The sequence below is a fragment of the Cyprinus carpio genome, chromosome A3 (assembly GCF_018340385.1).
Source record: "Cyprinus carpio isolate SPL01 chromosome A3, ASM1834038v1, whole genome shotgun sequence".
In the NCBI taxonomy this organism is placed as follows: domain Eukaryota; kingdom Metazoa; phylum Chordata; class Actinopteri; order Cypriniformes; family Cyprinidae; genus Cyprinus; species Cyprinus carpio.
The window spans coordinates 17,250,734-17,278,671 of record NC_056574.1 but is presented as its reverse complement, the minus strand read 5'-3'; the positions used below and the strand labels follow the sequence as shown (position 1 = coordinate 17,278,671).

General features: G+C 37.6%; 1 protein-coding gene across 1 annotated transcript; it reads left to right on the top strand.

Moving 5' to 3' along the window:
* The first annotated feature begins 256 nt into the window (after positions 1-256).
* LOC109113757 (guanine nucleotide-binding protein subunit alpha-12-like) lies at positions 257-27,367 on the top strand. The gene is made up of 4 exons (XM_042721123.1): positions 257-1,069; positions 9,474-9,689; positions 23,981-24,031; positions 24,767-27,367. Exons 1-4 carry the CDS (start codon positions 746-748, stop codon positions 25,334-25,336), a joined length of 1,161 nt encoding a protein of 386 aa, XP_042577057.1. The 5' UTR covers positions 257-745; the 3' UTR covers positions 25,337-27,367.
* Positions 27,368-27,938: the final 571 nt, after the last annotated feature.

The window sequence follows — 27,938 nt, the reverse complement described above, 5'->3', positions numbered from 1 at the left end:
TACATGAATTATATTTCCAAGGGCTTGGTTTTGCTACAGTAAGTGTTTTAAAAACACATTCCCTCAACATCCTTATCCAAGTGTTTCATCCCAACTGTTTGCATCATACCTTTCGCCAGGTTTCTTGTAAAGATCTAATAATGCCACACAGACAGTAGTGCGTGCTAGACAGCTAGGGGCCACTGTATAACAGTGCCATTTCTGACACTGGCTGGAATCCCCCTCATGTCAGTACATGACGCCCATCTCAACAGCAGGAGGGGCGTCAGTCAGTCCAGCAAAGAAACTTCCCAGAGCTGCCAGGAAACATCAGAAAGTCGCTCTCGCTCCTCCAGAATGAACTTTTGGAACTTGTAATGTCGCTAAAGGAATACGGTTTCCCGCTTAATAACACCTCCTGAGCACATCCAGCGCTTGATGTGTTTTTTTTTTATTACAACGGATTTGTTTAGTAGGCAGCTGCCTTTCTTCATAGTTTAAACGGACAACAGTGGTCGCTTTGCTGGGGAAGGACCTCTTCAGTGTGCACGCCTTTACAAATGTCTTTTATAATGGAGGAAAATGCTTTTTGTGTTTCAGCCTTTTGCTTTTAGTGTTTGTTTTAACCGGTGAATATTCACAGCAGATGTTTGCCGGCGCCAGCTGAGTCTCCTCCATGTAGGTTTGGTTTAAAACATAAAGTAAAGTTATTTGGCACTTTAATGAATACATCAGGTGGTAACTAACCGCGTTCGAGTTGGAAAGGATGGCTGGCGTGGTGCGCACCCTGAGCCGGTGTCTGCTGCCCGCTGAGGCCGCTCACGATGACAGGAGCAACGGGAAAGGACGAGGAGACCGCGAGCGCGATGTGAACCAGGAGCGCGAGGCGAAGCGGCGCAATCGCGAGATCAATGCCATGATCGCGCGCGAGAGGCGCTCGGTGCGGCGTCTGGTGAAGATCCTGCTGCTGGGCGCCGGAGAGAGCGGCAAATCCACATTCCTCAAACAGATGAGGATCATCCACGGAAAAGAGTTTGACCAGAAAGCGCTGCTCGACTTCAGGGATACGATCTTTGAGAATGTCATCAAGGTAACGGTCTCAAGCGTGACAGTTTGCGTGGGGTTTAGTTGTCATAGTTGTCTGTTTTGTTTGTCAACAGTTTTGTGAATTCAACTTATGAATTAACTTGACTAGATAGGGAAAATATTATTTATTAAAGTTAGATAGATAGATAGATAGATAGATAGATAGATAGATAGATAGATAGATAGATAGATAGCCTATGATATGTTACCTATATAAATTTGTATTTAGTTTATATATTTCATCTTAACAAATTAAATTGGAAACATAGATGGGTGACTGTTAGGATAGATATATAGAAAAATAGAAAATTAATAATCCTAATAAAATAATTCTGTTGTATTGCTATCAAAACATATTAAAATGATGTTGTGTCAGGTTGTTTAGTTATTCTTAAGGTCACCAAGGCCAGGTTTCCTTGCCCAAACTGGCTTGTTCCTGCTGAGACCTGCACTTTTGTCACAATAAGTAAAACAAACATTCTCCACAGAAATGGGAAACACAAATAAATGCAATTTTGCATTCGGCATAATTAATACTTCCCCAAAGTTTGTGCTTCAGCCATCAGAAAAAAGCTCACATGAGCTCCCATCACATGTACATGAACCATCTTGTCATACTGACAGACTCACATGAGTTACTATCAGTTTTTTCTTTGCATATTAGATGAGTGTAAATCTAGATGTCCAGATCAGGTTCTGAATACCCAATCCATGGGAAAATGTTCAGATTTCCTCTTATGTATCTGACTAGCCTAATTCTTTTTGCTGTTAGTCATGTGATGGTTGCTCTACTGCAAAGCAGAATCCCAAGAGATTATTCCTGGGTCATTTCCCTGAAGCACGTCTATTTAAGATATCTGTTTAATAACAGTGGCTTGACTCACAGCTCTGAGTTAACGAGAAAGGAGTGAAAATGCATCCCAGAATGTGTGTGCGAGATGAGATAGTGGGCCTGGGGCTGTTGGAGTTACTGAGGAACATGAGGAACAATGTTTTGCCTTTCGGGTAAAAGCAACCTTTTCATAAACCAGGAATCACAAATCAGCACCTTAACATTTGCAGGCTGGCAGATGTTCTTGTAATTACCACAAGACTAAGCTTAGCTGTCCTTACAATTAGCAGTGCATGGAGTCACTTTGTTTGGTCTAGGTTCATCCCTCGCTCTCGCTTATGAACAGAGAGATTGTGTCTGACTTATCATTGTGATCAGCTCATGTGCTTTCTGAGCTCACGTGTCTTTGGATGTCTCAATATGTCCTGATTTTTCTGTGTACGCTCTGCATTTGTGTCTTCCTCTCTTTATCTCTTACTTGGTTTTACATTTGGTTTGGGAAGTTTGCTGATGGCGTCTTATGTGATCATAGTGAAGCCTCTGAGAATAGCTGCTGATGGCAGAAGACTCTAATTACAGCCTGGATCTATGTTACAATAGAGATAGAGAAGATCTAACATTCTTTTCATGTTGTTCAATGCGTCTATGTGCTTAAAAAGCACTAGATGACTGAGTCAGAGCTTTTCTGTGTTGTTTATTTATAAAAGAGCTTTGTTAAAAAAGCAGTGTGTTGTGCATTGTCTTGTCACTGTCATCTTTATGTGGTACTCTGATTTTATTTTGGATGAGATGTAATTATATGGATCAATGACTTAATGCATAATCATTTTTGTCTTATTTATTACTTTATTAAAATGCATCTAAATTCACACAACAGGCAGAAATGTATTCAAGGTGTAAAGAAAATTTGTTTTATGTTTTTTTTTTTTTTTGACATTTTAGAGTCATTCAATTAAAAAAAAAAACTACCTTGAATACAATTGGATTACAGTTCTAGGAACCTGGTATATGTGTTTTAAACAAAAATGTTTGTCATTGTTCCACATATAATAAATTATTTTTTTGTCTATTGAACATAAATATGTCTGTATTCTGGCAAACTATGATGTTCGTTTATTCAGTGGGAAACTGAAATGATAAATATTTCAATCCTTGGTCTTGTTATTTTACCCACAGTTTGGTCAAAAGCAATGCTGCCAGATCAGAGGTTTGGCTCAGTGGAAGAGTTTTGCTTTATATGGAAAAGGTTATGTTTCTCAGGATGTCAGAGCAGAGGTCCACATGTTCCATCTCCATGGTTCTGGTCCACCAAACATTTAAGACGAACCTGTTTTCGTTGGAAATTTTGAGTGCGTCTTTTGTGTCTTTTGTCGTTTTCATTTAGCCAAACTGCCAGACATCACATGCATGCTTCCCACAGCCAGAGAAATGTTTAAGCTCTTGTAGTTTTCAGGACTCCAGGAGCCCATGTTGTACAGGGACACGAGTCACGACTGAGGCACAGCCAAAAGATTCACTTTGTTTCGATTGGGACTGATTGCGATCAGATCCTCTTCTAAACCACCCGGGGAGCAAAGCAGCAGAACTGAGCTTTCTTTTTTCTGTTGATGATGCGATCTCAGTTTATTTTCAATAAGACCCCTTTACCACAAAGTGACTAGGAAAACATTATAATGTAGTTCTGATCTCTTTCGTTAGCTCCAGAGGCAAATGCTGAGGCCTGTGTTTTGGAGCATCTGCGAGTATATGAGAACTTGAATCAGTTTTATGACTAACCACACAAAATGCCCTAAATGTATGTGTTGGCGCTGATTACATGGTCCACTCACTGCCTTTCCAGTCAAGTGAAAAAAGTGCAAATGGCCGTGAAGAATGTGCCTAAAGTTTTGTTTCTGGATAGTTTACCATGGCTTCTTGTCACCATTCACCACACTTCCTTTCATTAATGGTAGTTGTTAAACATCTCTAAAGGTTATAAAAAGGTTATGAAAAACCTTTAGTTATATTTGAGAAACTTTTTTAGGGGGATTAGGAAGTAAAAAATAACATAAATAAAGGCCTGTTTACACTGAAAAACTATATTATATTACTAAAAACTAAACATATATAACTCTTTTAAGTTTAGGTTGGATTCTAATTGCCTGTCAAGGTTTTAAAAGTCTAAACATCATTCATACTGTATGTGTTGTTAATGATTATTAAGAGTGGGGTAAGATGAGCCAGTGGGTAAGTTGACCCACTCCCTGTATCTTGGCAAATGTACGCTTTAACTGTCATGTGATAATATATTTATTATAATATAAAAAAAGCTCTTTTGGCTTGTCAAAGTAAAACTTTAACATGTCAGATGTAAGGGCTGCTACATCAAAGCAAATTCATCTAGGTCTCAAAATATTTATGATGCATAGAGGTGATTTAGCAACATATAAAACCATGCAAATCATTTGTATAAATATTAGCCTTAACTGGTAAGCTAGCTAGTTTATTCCAAAATGGCAGCTATAGGGCAAAGTGAGCCAATTGTTCTGGGGTAAATTAAGCTAGCTTTTTAACTTACCCCAACATAAGACTCTGAAGTTAAGCTAAATTCCTGAAGTATAAACTGGTAATTTAATATGATATTACTTGTAGTTTATTTGATAAGGACAGTGTACAAGTACAGCAAATTCTTCTCTGATAAGAACCAGAAGATGCTTTTAATAAACCATGTTATAATCATTTATCTTTCCACCTGTAGTCCCTAATGGTCTGTTTGGTATTGCAGAAAAGCTGAAGTGCCAAGAATCTTTTGACTAAAATGTTTATTAGTTTCAGTAACATTTATTCATTCTTTCTAATCACATTGTTATTTAATTTTACTCAACAAATTCTTTGTTTAGTCTGTTTTTAAGAAGGTTACAACTGTGGTGTTCAATATATTGTTTCAGAAATGCAAACAATTAAAGGTTTTGAAATGTAAACTTAATTTGGTTGGTTTTATGTTTTTTAAGTTAACTTAAAGAAAATAAATATGGCTATTTGTAAAAGTACAATTCATTATTAAATCAGTTTTTAAAAGGGGTAAATTATCTTTGAAATTTCACATGGGTTTGAGTCTGATTCATTTTGACGGTCAGTTTACACCCAGATGGTGCGTCTTACCCACTGATTCGGATCAACTTACCCCTAAACCTGGGGCAAGCTGAGCCACAGGAACACTTTTTTATGTAATAAACCATATTTTTTAAAATCCTTTGTGAAAGATACGTTGTGATCATTTAAAATTATAGGAAACATCCTGAAATTACTTTAGATACTTTCATTGTACTTCTGCCTAATTTTCCCTTATTTTGAGGACCACAAGAGTAAAAATGGCTCATCTTACGTCACTCTCCCCTACTTATAAATATTACAAAGTTTTTTATGTGGTACAGTTAATGGACTGTTTTTATTTGAGTCAAAATATTATTTAACATGGCTAAATCAACTTACATTAGGCTACAACAACAAAAGTCAGGTCAGGATAAGGTCAGTTTCAGTTTTTACAGCGCTTTTATTGAACTAAAATTTTTTAGGAAGTATAAGAGTTCCACATTGTTTTGAAATCTTTTGTAAAATGGTTTGCAGTTCATGTAATTTAGTCAAGGTCTAAAACAGTTGCACATTAGTGGGGATTTTTTTTTTTTTTTTTGTAGGACAGTACAACAGTGGCCAATAAAAGGAAAGCATGTGATAATACTTAATTTCTCAGTCTAAAGATGTGTGAAGTGGCTTGAGAACTTTTTTGTCAGTGATGAAGTCAGGGTCATATTGGAATAGCTCCACAATGGTGCTCTCTATGGTCTTGCAGTATCGCACAGTCCACAGAGTCAGAGGAAATGCTTCTCCTCAGTGCACAGACAGCGAATGCTGCAAACAATGGCGATTCAGTCGTGCCATCATCTCCCCTCTGACTGCCTGTCATCACCCTGCTGTTCAGCCCATCCCTCTGAAGGCTTTAGGATGATGACAGTGTTGGTGATGTTTGTTTCACCAACCAGTCCAGACTTTTTCTCAGGGGTGGAAAAATCTAGAACAAAGCATCTCAGAGGTTAACAGTCGTGTGAGCGAATCTCAGCCTATGTGCTGATCAAATTATTGGTTATTTTAAAGATAACATTATCTTTATTTCAGCCACTTTACAGTGGCAAAGGTCCAGGAGATAGTTCTCTCAACTTCTTCCAGATCCTTCCAGTAATGCCTTTTGGATATTATGGCACTATTTGCCCTCAGCCTGTGGAGGTGGTTTGGAAAGGGTGTAAAATGTTTTTACAATCAATGTTTATTTTTAAAGACAACCTTGTTAGATAAAATCTAAATTGAATGAAATCCTATATCACTTGTTTGATGGTTTGATGATCCAATCAAAACCAGATGGATAAAATCAAGTCCCACCCAACTCCATTTGATATAGTAATAGAATGCATTAATAAAGCTAAATGTGTTGTGGGTACAGTCTTTAATGTCCAAATAAATGATTTGATACACCACAGTCAGTCTTTCCTGCCTTGTTTTTGTTTAACCAACATTGAGCAGGCTGAGTAATTTATGTCTGGGAATTTATTACTTCCTAGATCAGTAGCTAGCTATCTAGTTTCTGTTAACTCTTTAGTGGCCTTTTAGAAAGCTATCTTTGATAGTAGAGTGATCTAAAGACTGACCTTATGCTGACACTGCATGTTGGGACAGGATAAGATCTCACCTCTGTTTAGCCCCTCGTACCCCTCACTCGTCACTCTGACTCTTCAGGAGTCAGTTTCCCTATTGCAAAGCTCTTGATCTCTTGTGCAACGGGACACCATTGGCAGTGGAGCATTTCCTCTGTTTACTACATCCTTGAGAAAATAGTTGTGGTTTTCAGTAACTGCCCAGAATGTGTTTTTGCTCCATCATCCCAAGAAGAGTGTGTACGGATGAGCATGTTACCAAAAAAAATTACCAGACCGTAAGGTTTAAATTCATACATCCTGCTCAAACCATGTTTGCGGGGGAGGATACAGGAAGTTGCTAAAGGGTGACACAGGGAGAAAACCTATATCAAGCCCATCTTCCTGTGTGATAAATCTGAGAGTTTCGCTGTGACCGGAGTCTTGGGAGGCTCCTTCACAGGTGGCTTGTTTATGGCTAAGGAGTTGTTGCTGATTTAGCTGTGGTTGCTCAGCAGTGGGGAACCCGTGAGCAGCTGCCTGGTCCGCTCCCCACATCTGCTTACGCTGCGAAATCACAGCACTGCCATTACCACCACTGGAGTAATTACTGTGTTTGACACGCAGGGCCCGTTTAATGCATGTCAGATGAGGGCCAACAGAGAGGATTCGCTGTCAGCTGTGTCTCTCTGCAGAAACCAAGATCCCTGAATATCATGTGTGCTCTACATTCAGGAAATCCCCCTTTTTTTCAACAAACAACAAAGGGAATATCAAGAACTGATTGTAGACTTAAAAATCACATGGAAAATGTCTGTGGCTTTTTTGCTCAAGACTTACAAAACAAGTCTCTTTGGAAGATGCCATTTAAAACAAACACTTAGGGCTTGTTTTTCAGGAGGCATTTCAGAAATGATAGGAGCCTTGCTCACGGCGAGGTGAGGTTTTGGTGGCTTTCAGAGCTATTTTTGGGACTTTGCCATGACTCAGGAAGAGATTGGAAGCCCTGCAACTGACCTCTCTGATGTGATAAAGCTGCCTAGCCGCTCTCTCTTTTCTTTCACCCTGACTGTGTCAATGGATCCAGCCAAGGAGGACAGGAGGATACGTCTACGCTTTCCTGATAGTGCTGGCCAGAAGTGGGTGAAAGGTCAAAGATGGATGGGTGGGTCTGGGGGGCTGCCTCTTGGAGACAATAAAGGCAGAAGTGTGACTGAGTTTTGCTCCTGGAAAGTACCCTGACAACCCTGAACTAAGGCACACTATTAAGAGGATTAAGAAGAAACAGTAGGGAGGCCTTAAGCACGAACAACTGTTTACATTTGAAAACTGTTTGATGGCTTTGGGAATCTTGGGGTTTAGGGGGTCGGGGAATCTCTCATGGAGACAGCCAGACTAACAGGACTGTACCACATTCATTTCCTGCCACTGCCCCGCTGTTTTAATGGTTTTGCTATGCAACCGTCTTGTGTTGATGTACAGATTCCTCATACATGCGGACAGACTAGGAGTTTTCATTGCCCTTATGCTTAACCCATTGACCTGACATGCAGAAATGCCATTAAATGGACTCGTTCCACTGGGTCAAATCCCACGAAGCACCTGTGCCTGAGGGACCCTTTATCTTTTTCGGAGACAAAGGCTCACTGGGCGCTCTAATTACTGTAGCATTTGCTCAGGTCACTTTTGAGTGCTGGTGTTGATGATTCATACGTAGCTCTGCAGAACAGAGGAAGAGGACCAGGGCCCCCTTCTGGGACCCTGAAATCCAGGATGTTATTCCAGTGCAACAAAAGGAGGGAGAAATGTGTTGCAAAGAAGGACTTTGCCTCGGTTGATAGTACTGCAGTTATTATCAAGAAAAGTCAATGGCCTTATGTTACATTTACAAAGTGTCTCATGATATTCCTGCTCTTCCACAGAGCCCAACCCTCCTGGTAACTGCCAAAGGCTCAGTTCAGGGTTTTGTGTATTCCTTGTTATGCTTGGAAGCGAAGAGGCTTATCACGGAAGTTTAGTTTCAGTGCGATTGCTGTTCTCAACAGAGCTTTCTGGAGATGTTTTGATTTTTGGCTTCAGAGTTGAGTGTTTCAGTTCTGGGATCTTTTGAATATACATGTCGTGACTGAGTGGCAGCAGTCTAAGCTTCTTCTAAATGCAGTACAAGCACACTTCAGATTCGTCTTCAAGTTGTGCCAGCTGACAGTAGTATATATTTAAAGGGACCATATTCTTGAGGTACAATTATAATGCTAGTCAAGGTTTTTTGCACCAAAAGAGTATTAGTTTCACAAAATGTTCCACCTTCTCTCTGACATTTTTGTTTAAAGGCCTGTTCACACCAGTGCGAAAGATTTGGTCAGATTTTTACATTTGTTTTGTCCATTCAGACCTATTTCTAAGAAACGGCTGAATGAAAATGCAGATTCATTGTCTGACAGTAAGTGGCACTTGGACAGATGCATTAACAGCCATTAGTTCAAATTAATACGTTTATCTCAATAATTTGTTGCACCGAACATTTATCTTGTTTTATACACCAGCCTTAACACTCAATGAAACGTAAAAAAGGTATTCAGACCAACATAACAACATAATTCTGGTCAATTCTGATTTGAGGTTGTTTTTAAGACTTCAATTACTTGTCCCTTTTAACATAAACAGTTGGTAAGTGGTTTGAAACTGACCGTGGGAGAATTACAGAGACAGAATTTTAGCAGGTTTAAAGTGTGCTGTGGGTGTTACATGAAGACATTGCAACTATCATTATTTTGTCTCCAGATTGTTTCATCGCCCTGTTATAGAAGCTCAGCTCCAAAAGACACACCCTGCTGCAATTATATACCCCAGAGAAACATAGCATTAATCTCTCTCTCTCTCTCTCCTTCCCTTTGTCTTTCTTTTTCTCAAAGGGGATGCGGGTACTGGTGGATGCCCGAGACAAACTTGGCGTTCCTTGGCAGAACTCTGAGAACGAGAAGCATGGCATGTTTGTTATGTCCTTCGAAAACAAAGCAGGCATGCCTGTCGAACCCTGCACCTTTCAGCTGTACGTCCCAGCCCTGCAGGCACTCTGGAATGATAGTGGCATCCAGGAAGCCTACGGCCGACGGAGTGAGTTTCAGCTGGTGAGTGTAATCACAATACATCTCCTGACAACCTGTGCCATCTGGATACTCTTTACGGGAAGAGCCACATGGTTCTTTGGGAAGTTGGCAACGTGTGTTCTCATAAAACAAATAATCTATTATTTACCTGGGGTAAGTACACTGCTCAAGGGCACAGTGGTGACCATTCATAGATAGTCTCCTGCTTCAGCACGCTCAGATAACAATCTTCCTCTAAGGTATATGTTTTACAAGTATGTGTGTTCCCTGAGAAACCCATGATCTTTACCATTTGATAGCCAAGAGGGTACGGGAAATATGGTAATATTTCAGTGTCAGATAGACTGGCTTAGTTATTAAAGCTAGACACTGGGAGACCTTAATTAAACCTGCTGAGTGCAGAAAAGCAGAGGAAGCTTGACTTCTTTATGTGGATCTCATCTTAGCCACAGGACTTTAATGAGTTCAGAAGCTGTGCACAGGAGTCTCTCAAACTCAAATCACTCTGACTGCGCACTGGAGCGATGCGATTCACATACACATCTCTGTCACAGTACCTCTGGATCTTTATGAATTTTTAAGCTTTGTTGAGAGTCCTGAATATCTAGGTCAATGGAGCAGAATGGAGGACAGGATAGACAGCGAGGAAACCTGTGAGGAAATGGCATAAATTTCCCTTCATGCATGAGATGGTTTGCCTTCTTAGTGCTCATGTTCTTTTGTCTATAGAGAGAATAAAAAAAAACTTAATTAAATGTAATTTTCCACAGAAATTGAGAGCATCTCACTGATTATTTTGATGAAGTAGCTCTTGACCTTTTGCTGTGGTCATACTAATTTCAAAGGCTAAGAACATAGGGCTGTAATCTGATATCTGTCTTTGGCTCTTATATGATAAGTCCAAAAAAAAAAAACATCACAGTATCATAAGACATTTGGATGAAGCGAGTTTACGAAATCTAAGATATTATTCAGTTCAGACATTTTATTGTGTATTCAATTTTGATTTTAACAATGATTTTGTCAAACTTTAATTGTGACTTTAGAAAAATGTTAAAACTTTAAAATAATGTGCATTTTTAATGACCAGGTTCAAAAGTGATACTTTTAGAGCAGAGTGGCCAGATGTCTATATATATTTAATGCTGATATAGCCTATAATACAAATTAATGATAGTATATAAGATTTACACAAAATGCTGAAATTATTTCAATATTAACTGAAGGAAGAAAAGAATGTTTTAAAGCACCCTGGCAAAGATAGACCAGGAAAGAGATGTGAGTGAATATTTAAAGAGAAAATTAGAGATTCCAGAGTAGTACGGTTAAATAATTCAGTGAAATATTCCATCAAATGAACAGATCTCAAGACTGCAAGTCTGTTGTTTTTTCCCGTTGCAAAAGAAGATTAAAAGAAAAAAACAAAACCCAAAACACAGCACTTTAACTAGAGATAAAACTAGAGAATGACTGAGAATTTAAAACCTAGTGCATCAAATGATGGATAATAATAATAAATACAGTCAAATCAGAACATTTATTAAGAAGAAATAAAAATCTTGTAACATCCAACATCTAGGCGAATAAGCCTTTTAAGTATACTTATGCCATATTAAAGCCATTATTTGCATATTTTTGCCTTAATGGACAAGTGTGATGTCTGTGGAGTTTGACCCGGCTGTTTTTTCTTTCGGTCTGTGACATGAGTCTTTTGACCCTATATGGGTCATTACGTTAAACTGGCCGTCTGGGCTAAAGGGTTGGTGCCGCAGCTTCCCTCAGTCTCTTTTCTTCTCTCTCCTCTGTGAAGGCCTGTTTGTCTGTGAGTCCATTCAGAAGCCAGTGAGTGGGAGGACATAACAAGGCTCAGCCTGTCCGACTGAGTAACTCCTGTTACTGACAGAGGCCCAGAATTAACCCTGTCGTACAAGACTTAAACAAGACCCTAAACAAAAGTGCACCTATGGAAATGCTGCTTTTTTTCACAGAAAGTCTCTTTTCTTCCAGTTCTACTTTGAAACATATGCAGAGTGCTTGAGTAAAGGACTGCAAGTTGTACTGTACATGCTAATGAGACCAGAAAATCTCTCTAGATCCCACAAACAGTACACAATACAAGGTTGGCTATAAATATTCGATATCGCATTGAATCATTTCAGAATCTGAAATACACCATGAGGTTTCTGGACGTTGAACATTTAAAACCAAAAAAACATTATGACCCAAAATTTGTGACATTACTCAAAGAACTCTTTGTATAGATGCTGTGATGTTCTACTTCCATTGAAACTCAGGATACTCTTGGGATCATCTCAACATGATCAACATCATCAGGCTTTTTATTTACTTGCAGAGTTAATGCATGTCTTTGTGAGGATCTTGGCCCGGATTCTACCAGTGTCTGCTCCATTCTTCCAGCTCTTGGGAGGATTGTGGCGGTGCAAGGGAGGGCCTTCTGTACTCAGTTGTATTCTATTAGAGGACCTCTTTAGGGAAAAGCATTGGCATTGACCATGAGAAACAAGCATAGGACTTATGATCAGTATGCAACCCTAAATTAATGTCAGAAATCTGCATGACCATTGAATGTGATAAATGTTATGGCATAGTATTGAGTTGGCTGAATGGATTTTGATAAATTTCTGTGATTTGATTTTAATGGTTGAGTGATGTGATTTGTGCTGAGATGTAATTTCCCTCCACCATTATTTATGGGGAAAATTTAAAGGAAAACTGGCTTTAATGTGTGTCAGACTAGCACATTAATGCAAAAAGACAAAAACAAAAAAATGGACTGGATCCATTGTCAGTGAGGCTGCCAAAATCACAATACTCGCAGTTAGCGGGAATGCGGCTCTAGTCATATTGTGATTGGACTCAAACGTTGCTATGCTTAAAGGCTGCGGAGAGTTCATGGACAGGAAGTCTGTATTGCTGCTTTGGTGAGGGCTGACGCTGCTGCCCCCCAAGAAACCACACTAGATCTCAGCCACAGCTCAGACCAGAGAAGAGATCTGTCTGTGCAATGCAGCTTCACCACAGTTGAGTCAGAGCCATCAAAATTCCTTCCTGACAAACTCACCATAATATTAACTTCCTTTTTTTTTGGGTTGCTTGTATATCAAGTAAAGTGAGACACTCTGTTGAATAATCATTGTAAAACCTTTTGAATATTTTTATGATTTATCAGAAAGCTTAATTCCTTCCAAATTAAATTAAATGATTTGACTTGAAACTGGAAATGAAAATTTAGTAATTACAGTGTTACTAGTATTGGCAGAAGCTGTGCATCCATAACAGGATGATTTGTCACAAAGACTGTGTTTTGTATTTTGGATCATATTTCACCTCTAAATTAACAGAAAAATAGGACATTATATTTTGCATAAAGAAAATGGAGCCATTAAAACTTTTTGCACTGTGACATATTTTTTACACTAAAACAGACTATGCACAACGATTGTTAATTCTTTTTTTAAAAATATGATATGCATAAATGAAAGGCAGTTTAACAAATGCTTCTATGAGGTATGAATACTCAGTTACTCATGATTATCCTTAACTGTGATAAAAATAACATTAAAAGCAAATACTAAATAAATAAAATAAAAGCTCTTAAACAGGCTTCATTTTGCTAATGCAAAATATAACTTTAAAAAATATAATAATTTCCATAAAAAATAAAAAGGTAATTGTCTCTTGTTTACGACTATATTCTTATAATAGTGCCTCTATTTGTATGCTTACAACTGACACAATATGGTTTTAAATTTCATAATTGTGATTTGCATTTTGCAAATCTTACTTTATATCTCACAATAGCTGTTTACATGCACCCAAATAATCAGCATGTAAATGATTAAATCTGACTACTTTTTCAAAAATACTTTGCACAAGTGAACATTATGACTTGGGATCATCATCTTATAGTCTGTTGTTTTTGTTGTTACCATAAGGACATGGAGTAGATGTTTAAAGGGGTCATATGCTGCTGCTAAAAAGAACATTATTTTGTGTATTTGGTGTAATGAAATGTGTTTATGTGGTTTAAGGTTAAAAAAAAAACATTATTTTCCACATACTCTACATTATTGTTTCTCCTCTATGCCCTGCCTTCTGAAACGCATCGATGTTTACAAGGCTCATCGTTCTGAAAAGCGAGGTGTGCTGTGATTGGCCAGCTATCTAGTGCGTTGTGATTGGCTGAATGCCTCAAGCTAGAGACGGAAATGTTACACCTCTTAACATATTGTGAAGCCTTGTCTGGCTGAAGCGACAAGACAAAAACATAAAACCCATTATAAACGTGATATAAACATGATTTCTAGTCATGTTTTCTTTTGGAAGGCAAAAGAAACACACAACGGCCTTGAGTGAGCAGAGGCCGGAGGCCTAGAGTGATTCTACGAAGGAGCATACTTTAGTCTTGCAGCAACCACATGTGACGACCCCGGGCTGGACGCCACTTCGTCCACGGTGGAAGCCGATTCTGCGATCCACAGTGCAAAGTTGATATATTTCCTCAGCAACCAGTAAAGATCAGCTCCAGGCATGATGGAGCGGATATCGTCCTCTTTTGGAAGGCCAAAGCCGTTTCAGGGGGGCGTGGATGAGTCTCAACTTTTATAAAGAATATCTCTTTGGATTTGAAACTTTAGTCTTTGCAACTTCACAGATCTTCGTTATTCACCAAGAGCTTGTAACACTCCAAAGAGAAAGGAAAATTTGAAATCACATCATAGGTACCCTTTAATTGATCATTTTAATTTTGCCCCATGATAGTCAGGACCTGATGAATGGAGACATTCCAGTTTTTCTGCCTCTGTGTTTTGTAGCACCTATGTGAGAGCTTTTGTCAGAGGACAAGATCTATGTTGGTTAAATGTGAAGCCCCAGTTATATTTCATCCATGGAAAGCCGTCTCAACCATAACAGGGAAGCTTGCTGGGCTTTTGCCAATGAAAGAATCTGCAGAAAGAGTAATGATGCCCCTTTGTAAGACTGTAAAAGAGAAGGCGGGGGGTGTCATTTACACAGAGAACCATCGCAAATGACAGTGGGCCTTGTCCTGTGAGCTTCAGCACATAAAACCACATAGAACATCATTATATGTGCTGAGACATTCCATTAGTGAGCTTCTTATCTCATGTACAAAAATAGCAGAAATGAAGACATTTTTCAGGTTTCACATACCCGCCCCACATAAGAACATTTCAGTTCGTGACCCAAGAAAGATACCCCCGCCGCTGCCCGAAAGCTGGGCGGCATTCAACATTCCTCAGGGAGATTGATGTTGCTGGGATGTGTCTTAAATTCCTCATGGCTGAAAATAAGATGGGTGCTGGTAATCTCCCTGTTACCCCTCTTTTTCTGTACAAGATGTTTTAACGAGATCCCTGGCAGCAGAACGAGCCACCGTGCTGTGCATAGTTACCCAGAAACATCACTTTTAAGGATGATCTTTAATAGTTTACGATGCCTCCTGGAGGTCTCACCAGGCCTACCTCACTCCATTTTTCTGTTTTCATTCTGTAAATGTGGGGTCCATTTGAATTGTTTAATGGTCTCAGAGGGCCAATCCAAAATATATAAAGTGAATCCATACAGAGGAAGGGCGTATTTGTTTACTGAGCGGAATAGAAGCGATTGCTTATAGGAGAACATAAGCCTTCCTCAGAAGAGCTGGAGATAAGCAGAACAGCGCACATTCCTGAGCAGCTGCAGCGCAGATCTCCAGAGACCGGTCCACCTCCCCAATAACACAGCCAGCCTAGACATCAGCACAACACAAACACAACCAGCATGTCTACTTCTGTCAAAAGCTAGTACGTCTTCTCCATGTTTTCTGCAGAGAAACGGTTTACTCACACATGTGTCCTTCCAAAACCGTGCGACGTTTCCCTAAAGGAGATGTTTTTCAGAATGTCTGAGCTGCTATTTTTTGCATGCAATATTTTACAGACAAGAGTCTTTTCATGGCTTATATTAATATATGCAAATGAGAATGAGTTGGAAAAGTGCAGCTTCAAAATCATGCTAAACTTATCCTTGTATGTTCCTGTAGGAGACAGGGATTTTTTGGTTAGCCACAAGGGGTTCGGAGAAAAAAATGCATCTAGTACTGTCAAAATGAATGAGTTAACTTTAGAAATCAGTTAAAAAAGATTAACACCATACATTTAAACACATTGACCCATTTTATTATTATGAACATTATTACATTATGTAATTATTTTGAGGAAAAAGTACTTTTATATGCTTTGTTGTACCTTCCAATGAGGGAAATATTCTCTATAAAACTACTTTGCTACTATATTTACTATTTGAGAATAAAACATAAAAATTGGTTGAAAATTCGCTCAGTCGCTCAGCGAACTAATGTCAGTGAGTGCATATAATAGTGACTATGTGGGCATGAATCTTTTGGCTAGCCAGCTTTCTTCGCAGTGCGGTGAAAAGAAATTTGAATGCCTGTCCATTGAAAAATCCATCACATTGGCGGCATGAGAATGTTCATGTTAGTCTGAACAGATGCATTAGTTTTTTTCTAATTAAAATCTGACCAAATTGGGTTTTATCATTATGGTGTGAACAGGCCTTAATAGTGAGTGGAAAGAAGTTCACTGTCAGCTTTTTATTATTTATATTTTAATAATTTTTCTCACGCATTATAGGTTTTATACATAAAAAGCTATACCATTATAATTTGGGAAGGGGGTCCCTTGCATACTTGGATATCCTTGGCATCAATGATTTCAAATTCTGTTTGGAAAAAAAATTATGGCTGAGTAAATGATGAGAGAATTTTCATTTCCCTTTAAATCCCTTTGGATCATGAATGATGCATATACTTCTCATTGAGGATATCTTCCATTTTTGGCTTGCGGCGAATTTCTTAATTTGTATCAGCTCCTCCCTAGACTTTGCGCTTTTGTCAATCCGCTCTTCTTATTAAATCAGCCTGGTTTCTCTCTCCAGCGGATGTGGTTGCGATTACTGCTTAGCGTTTGTGGTCGCTGGTGCGGAGTGTGCTTAGTCAATAGTTGCCTGGTTTTTACACACTCTGTAATTAAAGTAAATCTGTCTAAGAGTGTGTGCAATACGCGGCGTAGAAGAGTGCTGAGCTGTGGGAGAACTTTTCTCGCTGAGTCCCGCCACTACTTTGGCTGCGGCCAGGGTAAATAATGCCCTATTGCTGCTCAGTTGACTCCTGGTCAACGGGTAACACGCTTCACCCCAGAACATAGCCAGTCTTATTCGTACAACTGGAATATAGACACTGGACTGGGACATTCATAGCAGAGTCGGTTTGAAATGTATGAGAAGTGAATAAATGGAGGAAACCCAGAACAATGTCATTCATGGTTCAGAGAGAGTTACGGTTAATTACTGCAGTTAATTGGTAGTGGCAAGATTGATGAAGGCATACTGACCAGATGTTTTGTTAGTTTTGGCCGAGATGTTTGCTGAGATCACTTCCAGAAAACATTTTATTAATTCTTCAGTTTTTTTTTATTTATTTACAAAAAGCAAGAAAAAGCATGGAATGAGGCAGATGTAGACATTAGATAAATAGCTTTGCTACTAAATGGCTTCATGACATTATTGCTGCTTTCAAAATGGTTCATGTTCTTCCACTGAATTGTTTCACATAGCTAATCTATAAAAATAGCTTAAAAGCAATTTTAATACTTCCTCCATTTAGGGCAAATTAAAATAGATATTTATATTTCACTATATTTAGATAATCTTGTCCATCTTTTCTAAATAAACACATGCTGTACTTTTGGTGGCAGTCTTTGATGCACCTCGCTTCTGTTCTTCTGAGACAAACAAAGTGGTGATTCTTGCAGATTGCTGTTTTACTTGCAGTAGGACAACAGGGTATATCTAAAATGTGTGGGTGACATTTCACCCTCAAATCAAAGAAAAAAGTAATTTATTTATTGCATAAAGGAAATAAATTTTCTTAGCTTTAATTTTTTTTTTTGCATTTGTGACATTAACTCTAATAACTGTATTACAGTTACTATTATCTCTATGATGTATAATATGCTTTTAGATTCTCTTTTCTCTGCCATTTACCAGTGCTATTCCTTAACAAAAGATCATTTATAGACCTTGACCTGTATTCCAACGTCTTAAACAGCTAAACTCAATGTTTCCAGATTCCTATCATTCCTACATCCTCTTTCTTCTGCTTTTTCTGGGTGTCATGTCCTTGCTAACTTCACCTTGCTAACCCCTCATTTCTCAGGAGACAGAATGGAAGTGATGTGGCAGAATGGCTTTTGACTCTGAGAGGTGTCACTAGTGCATTCAGCCATATTTCTCCAACTGCCCTGTCGTCTGTCATGTGCTATCTGCAGACAGACTGTCAGGAGCGATAAATGTACGCTCATTTTGGCCTACTCCTCCAGTGTCCTATCTGTCTGTCTTCCCTATCTAGGCCATTATAGTACAACTTAGTCAAAGTACTCTACAGGCATTGCTGAGGCTTGATATGACCATGACAAACACTTCCATTGCCTTGACATTCCTAAACTGGAGATTATACGCCAAAGTGGTTTACCAAAGTTATTTTATTTCTTATAATGGAAATAAAAAGGTTTGTGCATGTGTCTGCAGGTTCTTTCCTGTCTAAAATATGATTTTTTTTTTTGTCTTTTTTACTTTTACTACATTGTGATTTGGTCACAATGGTTATTAATTTATAATGACTAACAATTTAAATTTTGAATCAGTTTCTCACACAACACTTGCATGACTTCAGAAAACGTGAAAAATAGTGTATAAGTCATGTGGGTCACTTTTTAAATATTTTATAGTGCTTTTAGGACCTTATTGCAGTCTGAATGGCATTGAAGGGGTGATCCTTTAAAATGTCTCATTATGTGTTTCATAGAAAAAAGAAAGTCATATGAGTTTGGAATGACATGAGAAACACATGAGCCACATTATACACTACCAAAAATTAAGGGTCAGAAAGTTTTTTTTTTTTTTTTTTTTTTTTTTTTAAAGAAATTAATACTTTTATTCAACAAGGACATTATTGATCGAATTGACAGTGAATACACTTGTAATGTTAAAAAAAACATTTCTATTTAATTTCTTATGAACTTCTATTCATCAAAGAAACCACTGAAAAAATATTGTGGTTTCCACAAATATATTAATCATAAATCAAATATATTATTATATTTCTTGAGCATCAAATCAGTATATTAGAATGATTTCTGAAGGATCATGTGACACTGAAGACTGGAGTAATGATGCTGAAATTCAGCTTTATCATCACAGGAATAAATTACATTTTTTTTTATAATATATTAAAATAGATTTTTTTTTTTTTTATTAAAATTACTGTATTTTGTACCTTGGTGAGCAAACATAATAAATCGTACAGACCCCAAACTTTTGAAGGTGTAACTTATATATGTGTGTGTGTGTGTGTGTGAATTTTATACAAAGTGCATTAAATTTAGGTTCCAGGATCATAATTATTCTCTTGGAATGATGGGCTCAGAGACACATTGAACAAACTGAGATTCCTCCATCAGCATGTAAAGTAAAGCTCAGTACACAATTCAGTACCACTTTCATGTCCATGAGAAAACTGTGAGGATTAGCAGTAGATATTAAGTTTTGAGCCCCTGTGAAACAGATGGTGAGTGGGCTGTTCTTACTGAAAACAGACCCAAGGGGAGCACTGTACTGGAAGAGGAAAAACTGACTTTACAGGCAGCCATGTCCTTGGATGTTTGGCTGTTGTTGAAAACGTCATACACCTACACTGTTTTTCTTGACTATTTTTTTTTTTATCTCCCACACTGTTTTTATTCCATCCGTCAGTGGTTTGTTTCCAGGCCTGTCTAGGGTCAGTCTCCCTGAGGGGCCACCATTAGGCGAATGGATAAGATATGAGCAGAACTGATTGAGGTGTGACACAGGAGAGAAAAGAGGAAAATACCCGCTGAGCCATAGAGTGCCAAAGGAGGAGCAAAAACAGCGGCTCGGCTCTTAGTCTCACACTTTTTACACATTCTCACATTACAGAGACATATTGTTAGTTTGAAGCAATTGGCAGCTGCATTTGTTTGAAATAGAAATCGTTCATAACATTAAACATCTGTCACTTTTGATACATTTAATGCATCTTTGCTGAATTAAAATAGTAATTTCTGACTGACCCCAAACTTTTAAATGGCTATGTACACATATATAATTTTAGATAGCATTAAGGCTCACAGCATTAGTTTTTTGTTTCTAGGAACACAGCTCATGTTATTGTTAACATACCTCTGGCATAATGTAAGTCTCCAAATTGTTTTCAGAGTTCCCTGACACTCATCCATTTTCCTTCTACTGGTCTCCTCCAATTCAGAAATCATAATAATAGTCTATCCGCAAAGATAAAAGGCGAAGTGTACGGTTACAGCTAGATCAACAGTGTGGGAGCAGCCCGAGGTTCTGTGAAGTTCTGGAGGTGAAGGAGCTCCATGTGGGGGATTAATATGCGTTCTCTTCTCGCATCCAAACCAAATAGGCAATCCCACTCCAAGAACCGGGAAATCAAGCTCTGTTTGTTTTGTGTGAGGATTATTTACATAGTCTGATATTTACGAAGGCAAGTGTGGACATCATCGCTGCAGAAGAGGGCTGCTTTTCTCTCTGAAATGAACAGAAAATCATTTTGAAGTTTTGCTATTGACTTGATATTTTTTAGAAGACCATTTTTTATATATATATATATATATATATATATATATATATATATATATATATATATATATATATATATATATATATAATCATTATATATATATGATATATATCATATATAAATACCATTATTTACTTGTTCTTTCATGAAGGAGATATTTTGAATAATGTCTCAGCTCCCCTTTTCCAAATAGTGAAAATAAATGTGGACTCCAAAAAAATGATAAGATTTGATATCGCAAGTCATTGGTTTATCACACAAAGCTATTGTATTGCTTCAAAGTGATATTTATGTAAAATCATCTTAAATGTTTAAATCTCATTTGCAATTCATTTGCAAAAAAGGAACATACAGCTGTATTGCACTTTTCTGGATCGGCACAATACATTCATACCGAGAGTGAAATGAAAACATCCAGTGATATGTCTGTTCTCAGTCACCGTGGAAAAGTTATCCACCAACAAAGCACAGCTGCTGGATCTGGCAGTTGAACATCACTTCAGTAAGATCTCCACTCAATGCCGAGGAAGGTTTTACTGTCAGATATAACAAAGTGTGAGGTGAAAAGAATCCCTGATGGACCCGCTGAAACTTTAGAAAAGCATTCATCCCTTCCACTCAGCTTTGTTCATATGAGCTCTTTCTCAAGATGACACTGATGCTGTTTGATCGAAACAGAGAATACTGCAAGATTTATCAGATCGAAGTTTTATGTCATGTGCTTCTCAAGATATATTTTTAACCTAAATATGATTTCCTTCAAGGCATTTCGCTTAGTTACTAAGCGATTAGGGTCTATATTTGAATCATGAGGGATGCCTTTAATTGGATCTAATTTCTGCAGATCTGCTGTTTATTTGAAGGGGACTGGGGCAGATTTGTAGCGATTGAGATCACTGCTGGGAAGGGAAGGGGTTAAGGCCTCTGTACATGGCCGTGCTCAATCATGCTTCCCCTTACTCACTGCACAAATACCCATGGGCACACTTTCTTACATTGTGCTAAAGTTGTGTTGGTGGCCTACAAGGCCTCAGCGTAGATCTTTCCCACACTCTCCGCAGGCCGTCATGTGCATGTTGAGCTCAGATGGAGGGAGGAGGGAGACCTTAAACTTTACTGGTCAATGACCTGCAGCATATACTTTTGTGCAGAGAAGGGACCAATCAGAGAGCCCAGATAAGGGTCGGTTGAGTCCTGTGCTTTAGCTCTGTTCTACTGCAGCTTCTGACTATACTGCATACGGATGAATTTACTGTGCCAATATTTACATACATTTATATAACTGTACGTGTATGTTTTTGTGCATATCTTTACATCACAATACACATTAAAAAGACTGAAAAAATATAATGGATCAGTTGGTTTAGGATTATAATAGCTTTGAATTTAGTTTTTATTTAAGTTCTGTTCTTTAGTTAGTTTAGTTCTTTTTTATTTTAGTTTAAATTGTACTTTTATTTAATTTAGTTTTGTTATTTTCAACTTTTGACTTAGTGTCACTTTATTTAGTGTTTATTTTAGTTGTAGTATTTTTGGGCAGCCCATGTTAATGTGTGTCAACTGTCACTGAAATATAACAATCTAAAATCTAGGCGCATTTTTGTGATTAATGAAAGTCATAAAGGTTTAAAATGTTGTAATATACTGTGTATCTAAAATTAAATTAATTCTGTGTTAGTTTAGCTAGTTGTAGAGTCATGACAGTATATTTCAGTTTATTTCAACTGTATTTATTTCAGCTAACAAGTTTTTTTTGGGGCTTTATGCATTTTTTTTTTTTTTTCAATTTTGATCATACAACTAAAAATACATTGCTTAATTTAATAATATATCAAAAAAATAAAAAGGTTTACATTTTATATGTTGCCCATATAAAATATGTATTATATATTACCCATATTAAATATATATGGGCAATATATAGAATATGAAATATGTTTTTATTTTTGAAATATCATTATTAAATTATAGAATTATATGTAATTATGAATAAATATTTTGAAAATAATTTAAAGAAATGTGTGTGTGTGTGTGTGTGTGTGTGTGTGTGTGTGTGTGTGTGTGTGTGTGTGTGTGTGTGTGTGTGTGTGTGTGTAATATACACATGTTTTTATTGTGTGTGCATATTCTATTGAGAGATTGATAAAAGCCACAGGCGCTGCTATCAGATATCTTTGTGATTTCCTGCCTGCGTGACGTTAAACTCAGATGATGATGTGCGGTGTATGTGTGTTGTGTGTAGGGTTGGTGTGTTGGGCTTCAGTCTGTTATAGAGGACCAGTGCTGTTCTACTAATCCCCTGTTTTCACACACAGCTGTTTCCTGTTGGGAACATGGGCCAGGCCAGGGGCCTTTGTGAGACACACACAAACTAGAGGACACAATTTGCTTTTTTCAGACAATGTCCACTGAAACGCCAAGGCCACAGTGTCTGCCATCCAAATGCCTGCGTGAAAACAACTTTGTCAGGAAATAATGCTCAACACAGCAGTTTAGTTCATCTCTCTATTGCTTCATTCTAAGGAGTCTATTCTGTTAAGACAAAACATGTTTTTTTTTGCTTGGAAAAGTCTGCAGATATTGGGCAATAAATACAGTTATCAGTAGACTGTGGCTTCTGAAGGCAGCAGAAATAATTGATTCTTGGACCAGTGTGAACATGCTGTACTGACTCCGATCACCCTGAACTTCAGATGTCTCATCAGTCAGCTTTATTTATGGATTGGGTTTTGACTTCTGACCTGATTCTCCTGTGGTTCTAGGAGTGAAAGTCTGAACTGAGTTCAACACATAGAGCCTGCAGGCGTTCATGTGTCTGTTCATTTGTAATGTTTGGAAATTATAGGATCCATTTATTACAGCCAACGTTCTGTAATGTAAACAGACCTTAATGCAATGTGGTCATGACTGTAAAATGTGCTAATGTGCACTTAACCAAATTTTGGTCCAAGGGAGCAATACTTGAGAATGATTTTTCATCTGACTCCCTACAGCACTTTATGAAGTAACAGGAGATTATGAGCATTATGTGTAAAAGCTACATTATAGAGTTAACTGGAGTTCTGCTGACGGGCACTATGTGATATGAGTGTCCCACATAGTTCTCAGAAAAAGATAGGAACATCCTGTTACTTTTAGACTTTCCATTCCTGAATTAGCACAGCTTTTGGGATCGTGTAGCCCTATTTGTTTTAATAAAAATGTTAAAAGAGAGTTTTGCAAATAAATCACTATGTGAGAATAAGAACTGAGAATGTGTTTTTATCGATTTTTTCTATCCTGCTTAAGTAGTCATTAGTAATGTTTTTGAAAGAAGTCTTTTATGCTCACTAAAGCGGCATTTATTTATTATTTATATTAACACAATATAACAGTTTTCTATGTTAATTTATTTTCAAATGTAGTTTATTCAATGTAGTTTATTAATCCTTTAATCAATTACAGAACTGAAGAAATTTATGTAATTATTATATCATTTAATTGTTTAGTTTGTTCTGCTTCATTTAAATTAAATCATAAATGTGAATAAGCTGAAATGCCCGTTATTGCGCACAGAGTATTAAACTTTTTTTGTGGTCTTTTTTTACAGAGTGAATCAGTGAAATATTTCCTGGACAACTTGGATTGGATTGGACAACTGGTGAGTCATGATAACACAGCGTTATTTATTTGTGTCAGTTCAGCATGGTATATGATCATTCAGTGTTTTAATGGTGGTATGTGGTATATCTATTAAATAAACAAATATAGTGATCTGGAAAGATAGTTAGTCAGAATAGTGTTTTTTATACACTGTTTCCCAGCAGAGGTGGTGACACTGAAGACTGGAGACACTGAAAATTAAAGTAAAATGGTCTCTTTGAGACTGATATCGGCCAAGGTTGCCAAGAACACATAGTGTGTCTCATATGAGTGATAAAAAGGCCTGGAAGGGATTTGTGTGAGCACGGAAACCAAGGCCAATGACAAAACAAATACATGTTAGTTTGGGTGGGATGTGGGGCCTATGAAAACTGCTTCGAAGATCATTTTGTTTGCCCTTGTGGCTATTGCCATTAAGAGGTTGTATGTTTATGACAAAAGATTGCCTAGGAACCACTCTTATTCTACTTTTGACCACATAGATTAAAAAAATAGCAGAATGTATAAGTATGTTTTAGGTTGTACAAATGGTTAATAAACAAAACCCTAGTAGAATGCAAACCATAGAAAACTCTAAAAGAGCTGTGCAAATAAAAAGATTAATAAAAAATATTTCAGATAAATTTAGCAGAAGTAAATTGATATAAACTCTTTGATGTGTGCTAAAAAAACAATCTTGCTGTCTAATGATAAAGTGTATTTGCTGTTGACTCAATTTTACCTTTTCTTACAGAATTATGTACCGAGCCGACAGGACATCCTATTGGCCAGGAAGGCCACCAAGGGAATTGTGGAGCATGATTTTGTCATTAAGAAGATCCCATTTAAGATGGTAGATGTGGGTGGTCAACGCTCTCAGAGACAGAAATGGTTTCAGTGCTTTGACGGCATCACCTCCATCCTCTTCATGGTGTCCTCCAGCGAGTATGACCAGGTGCTGATGGAAGACCGCCGCACCAACCGCCTGGTGGAGTCCATGAACATCTTTGAGACCATTGTCAACAACAAGCTCTTTTCCAATGTCTCCATAATCCTCTTCCTCAACAAGATGGACCTTCTGGTGGAGAAGGTACGCAAAGTCAGCATTTGCAAACACTTTTCCGACTTCCGGGGAGACCCTCACCGACTGGAGGATGTGCAGGCCTATCTTGTGCAATGCTTCAACCGCAAACGCCGCAACCGCAGCAAGCCACTTTTCCACCACTTCACCACTGCCATTGACACTGAGAACATTCGCTTCGTCTTTCATGCGGTCAAAGACACAATTCTTCAGGAGAACCTTAAAGACATAATGTTGCAGTGACTTTTACAGTAATTTGATCTGTTTTGCCATTGTTTGAGTCCGTTTCCCACCCTATTGCTGGAGGAAATGCATTCTTGACTTCATTTTAACCAGTTTTACTTTGACAACTGTGCAGGAAAAACATCATGGTGCAAAATGTACTTTGCATCGTGTGTTAGCTAATCATGTACTCCAATATCCAGTGCTTTATATTTGAGACATGGCGAATGAAAATGATGTGAATCTCTTTTGGTCATCATTCATTTTGATGTCTTCCTGTGAAACAGGAACTTTGAAGACACCTTGGATTGTAGAAAAGCCAAGAACATTTGAGGGTATTACAGTTTGCCAGTGCAAAGAAAATGAAGCAGACTAATAATCAATCGTTATTGAGTATTTCACCTCTTTCCTCAAGGATAAACTTAATGCACAATATTACACTGGCTCATCTCCCAAACAGCATCCTAAAAATAAATCACAAACCTGCACTGAACATCCTGTTTGAACAAGTAGTTAATATCATGTCACTTGACAGGTTTATTTTTTATTTAATCTTAACATTTAAATCACATTTTGCTTTATCTATGCTTGTAAGTTTATAGATGATATGCAAAATTCTCATTAACAACTAAGCAGGGTTTTTGTACATAGAGTGAATAGGAGCTTTTGTACATGTTAACTGTCTCTTCTGCTTTTATGTGTCTCTTCACATTAAGCTACAAGCTTTGAAATATAGAGTAGGGTCAAATCACTGGTTATGCCTAACACCACTAATAATGCATTAATGGTATTCTTTAAATGTCATTATTGCACAGCATATGTACTTTATGAGTATAAATATGACGTTAATCCTCTTGAAATGTATGTAACCTGTGTAGTTAATGACTTTACAAGGAGTCAACCTGATGTTGTTTGGGGACTGAGTTTTATTCTCTGGGTCTTGATGAATGTCTGCTGTGAACAGCTGTGTGCTTTTTGTTTTAGCTGGAGTTGCGATCCCGGACGAGCCCCCGATTTGTTGCGCCATGTTGTGATATATTCTTTTAAACTACTTCATGAACTGGGTGTGAAGTGACTTCCTGGTGATGTCTGCAAGTGCTAAGAAGTATTTGTTGTGGAAGGTGGCACAGTTCGATCCATTTTCCAGAGATCTGGTTTTGTCATCAGGTGTCCACTTGTCAGAATTTTTTTTTTTTGTCATTGTTTTATGTTCAAGGAAAGCTTGAGATACGTTATCAAATAGTTTTCAAGTTTTAACGAGCATCAAGCCCTTTTCTTGCATTCTTTCTTGTTTGCGGACTACAATAGAAACTGTGACTCATTTCTTGCAAAACAACATTGACACTGTTTCTCTGTGCCCTAAAGGTTTTTAAATTCTGCCCTTCCTCATAATCACCGCAGTGCCTTGTTGGCTTACTGAAAGTTGGCAGGAAGGGATTTGATTTGAGATATTGGACACACCCGTAACCTTTGTCCCTGACAGCTCTTCCCAGTGGGAGCAAAACACATGAATTTACTGGAAGATCTCTGGCTTCTCTTGTGCACATAAAGAAGCCAACTGGATTCTTTAATTCAAGGCTGTGTTTGTCCTTGTTTCCTCTTTTAAGACCACAAATCCATTGGGAGAGTTTGAAAGTTAAATTGCGGAAAAGAAATGCAGACACAGTATGAAGGCTGTTAAAACTTGCAATCAAGATAAGCATATGGCATGTAATTAATTTGATATAAATTATATTTGGGGAATAATAATCAAAACTTTTTCCAGTTGCAATTGCAAGCTATTGAATATGATTCAACAACAGTATTTAATTAAGTTACATTTGCTGCTCTGTTTTTTTGTCCCTCTTAGGATCTCAAGAGTGTCACTATTACCAGGATGTCTACTTCAACACTCTTTCAGTGTTTTACTGTACTTTTTCAACTTTCAGATTTTGCTTCCCTAAAGTTTTAAGTACCCAGTGATTGTAAAAAGTGAGAAATTCCAGATTTTAACTTCATTATGTGTGTTTTGTATATAAGAACTGTTTAAATACAATAAAATGTTGTGTTATACTTTTGGGCTTGTTCTTATACAACTGCATATTGCAACTTAATATGCACTGTAAAAATATGCTGTTTAATTTACAGTAAAAAATGAGGCTTTGGTTGCCAGATATTCACATTAAAAGGTATTATGGGATAGCATATAGTGCTTGTATGTAATTGATATTAATATACCATTCAAAATCAGCCTTTTGACCTTAAAATGTAGCGATAACCACCATGATAATACAGATTGTTCACTAGAATCCATATATGAAAAACTGAACTGTCTTCACACTGTGCATTTCCTGCACATGGCTTTTGGGAGCAAGTTCAAACAAAGACAAATAAACAGAGGTTATGCAAGAGTTAAGTGGCAAAGGAAATGTTACCCTCAACTGGGGCCTGTGCTCAGTAAGTACTATTTTAACTTGAAGCTTAGATGCATCTTTTTCGAAAAGCCACACATCTATATATAAGAGTTGCTAAAAAAACATTTCCTTATCTGCGAGGGAGCTAATGTTTGACTCTGAACAAAGAGGCCCTATAATGGTAAGATACATCTAAACAAATATTACCCATGTAACCCTTGACAAATCCT

What these genes read in the sequence shown, in the direction of transcription:
- LOC109113757 (XM_042721123.1), top strand. Translation starts at nt 746, where the DNA reads ATGGCTGGCGTGGTGCGCACCCTGAGCCGGTGTCTGCTGCCCGCTGAG. An exon ending in TCTTTGAGAATGTCATCAAG is followed by an intron (nt 1,070 to 9,473) that starts GTAACGGTCTCA and finishes TTTTTCTCAAAG; the next exon opens with GGGATGCGGGTACTGGTGGA. An exon ending in TGGATTGGATTGGACAACTG is followed by an intron (nt 24,032 to 24,766) that starts GTGAGTCATGAT and finishes CTTTTCTTACAG; the next exon opens with AATTATGTACCGAGCCGACA.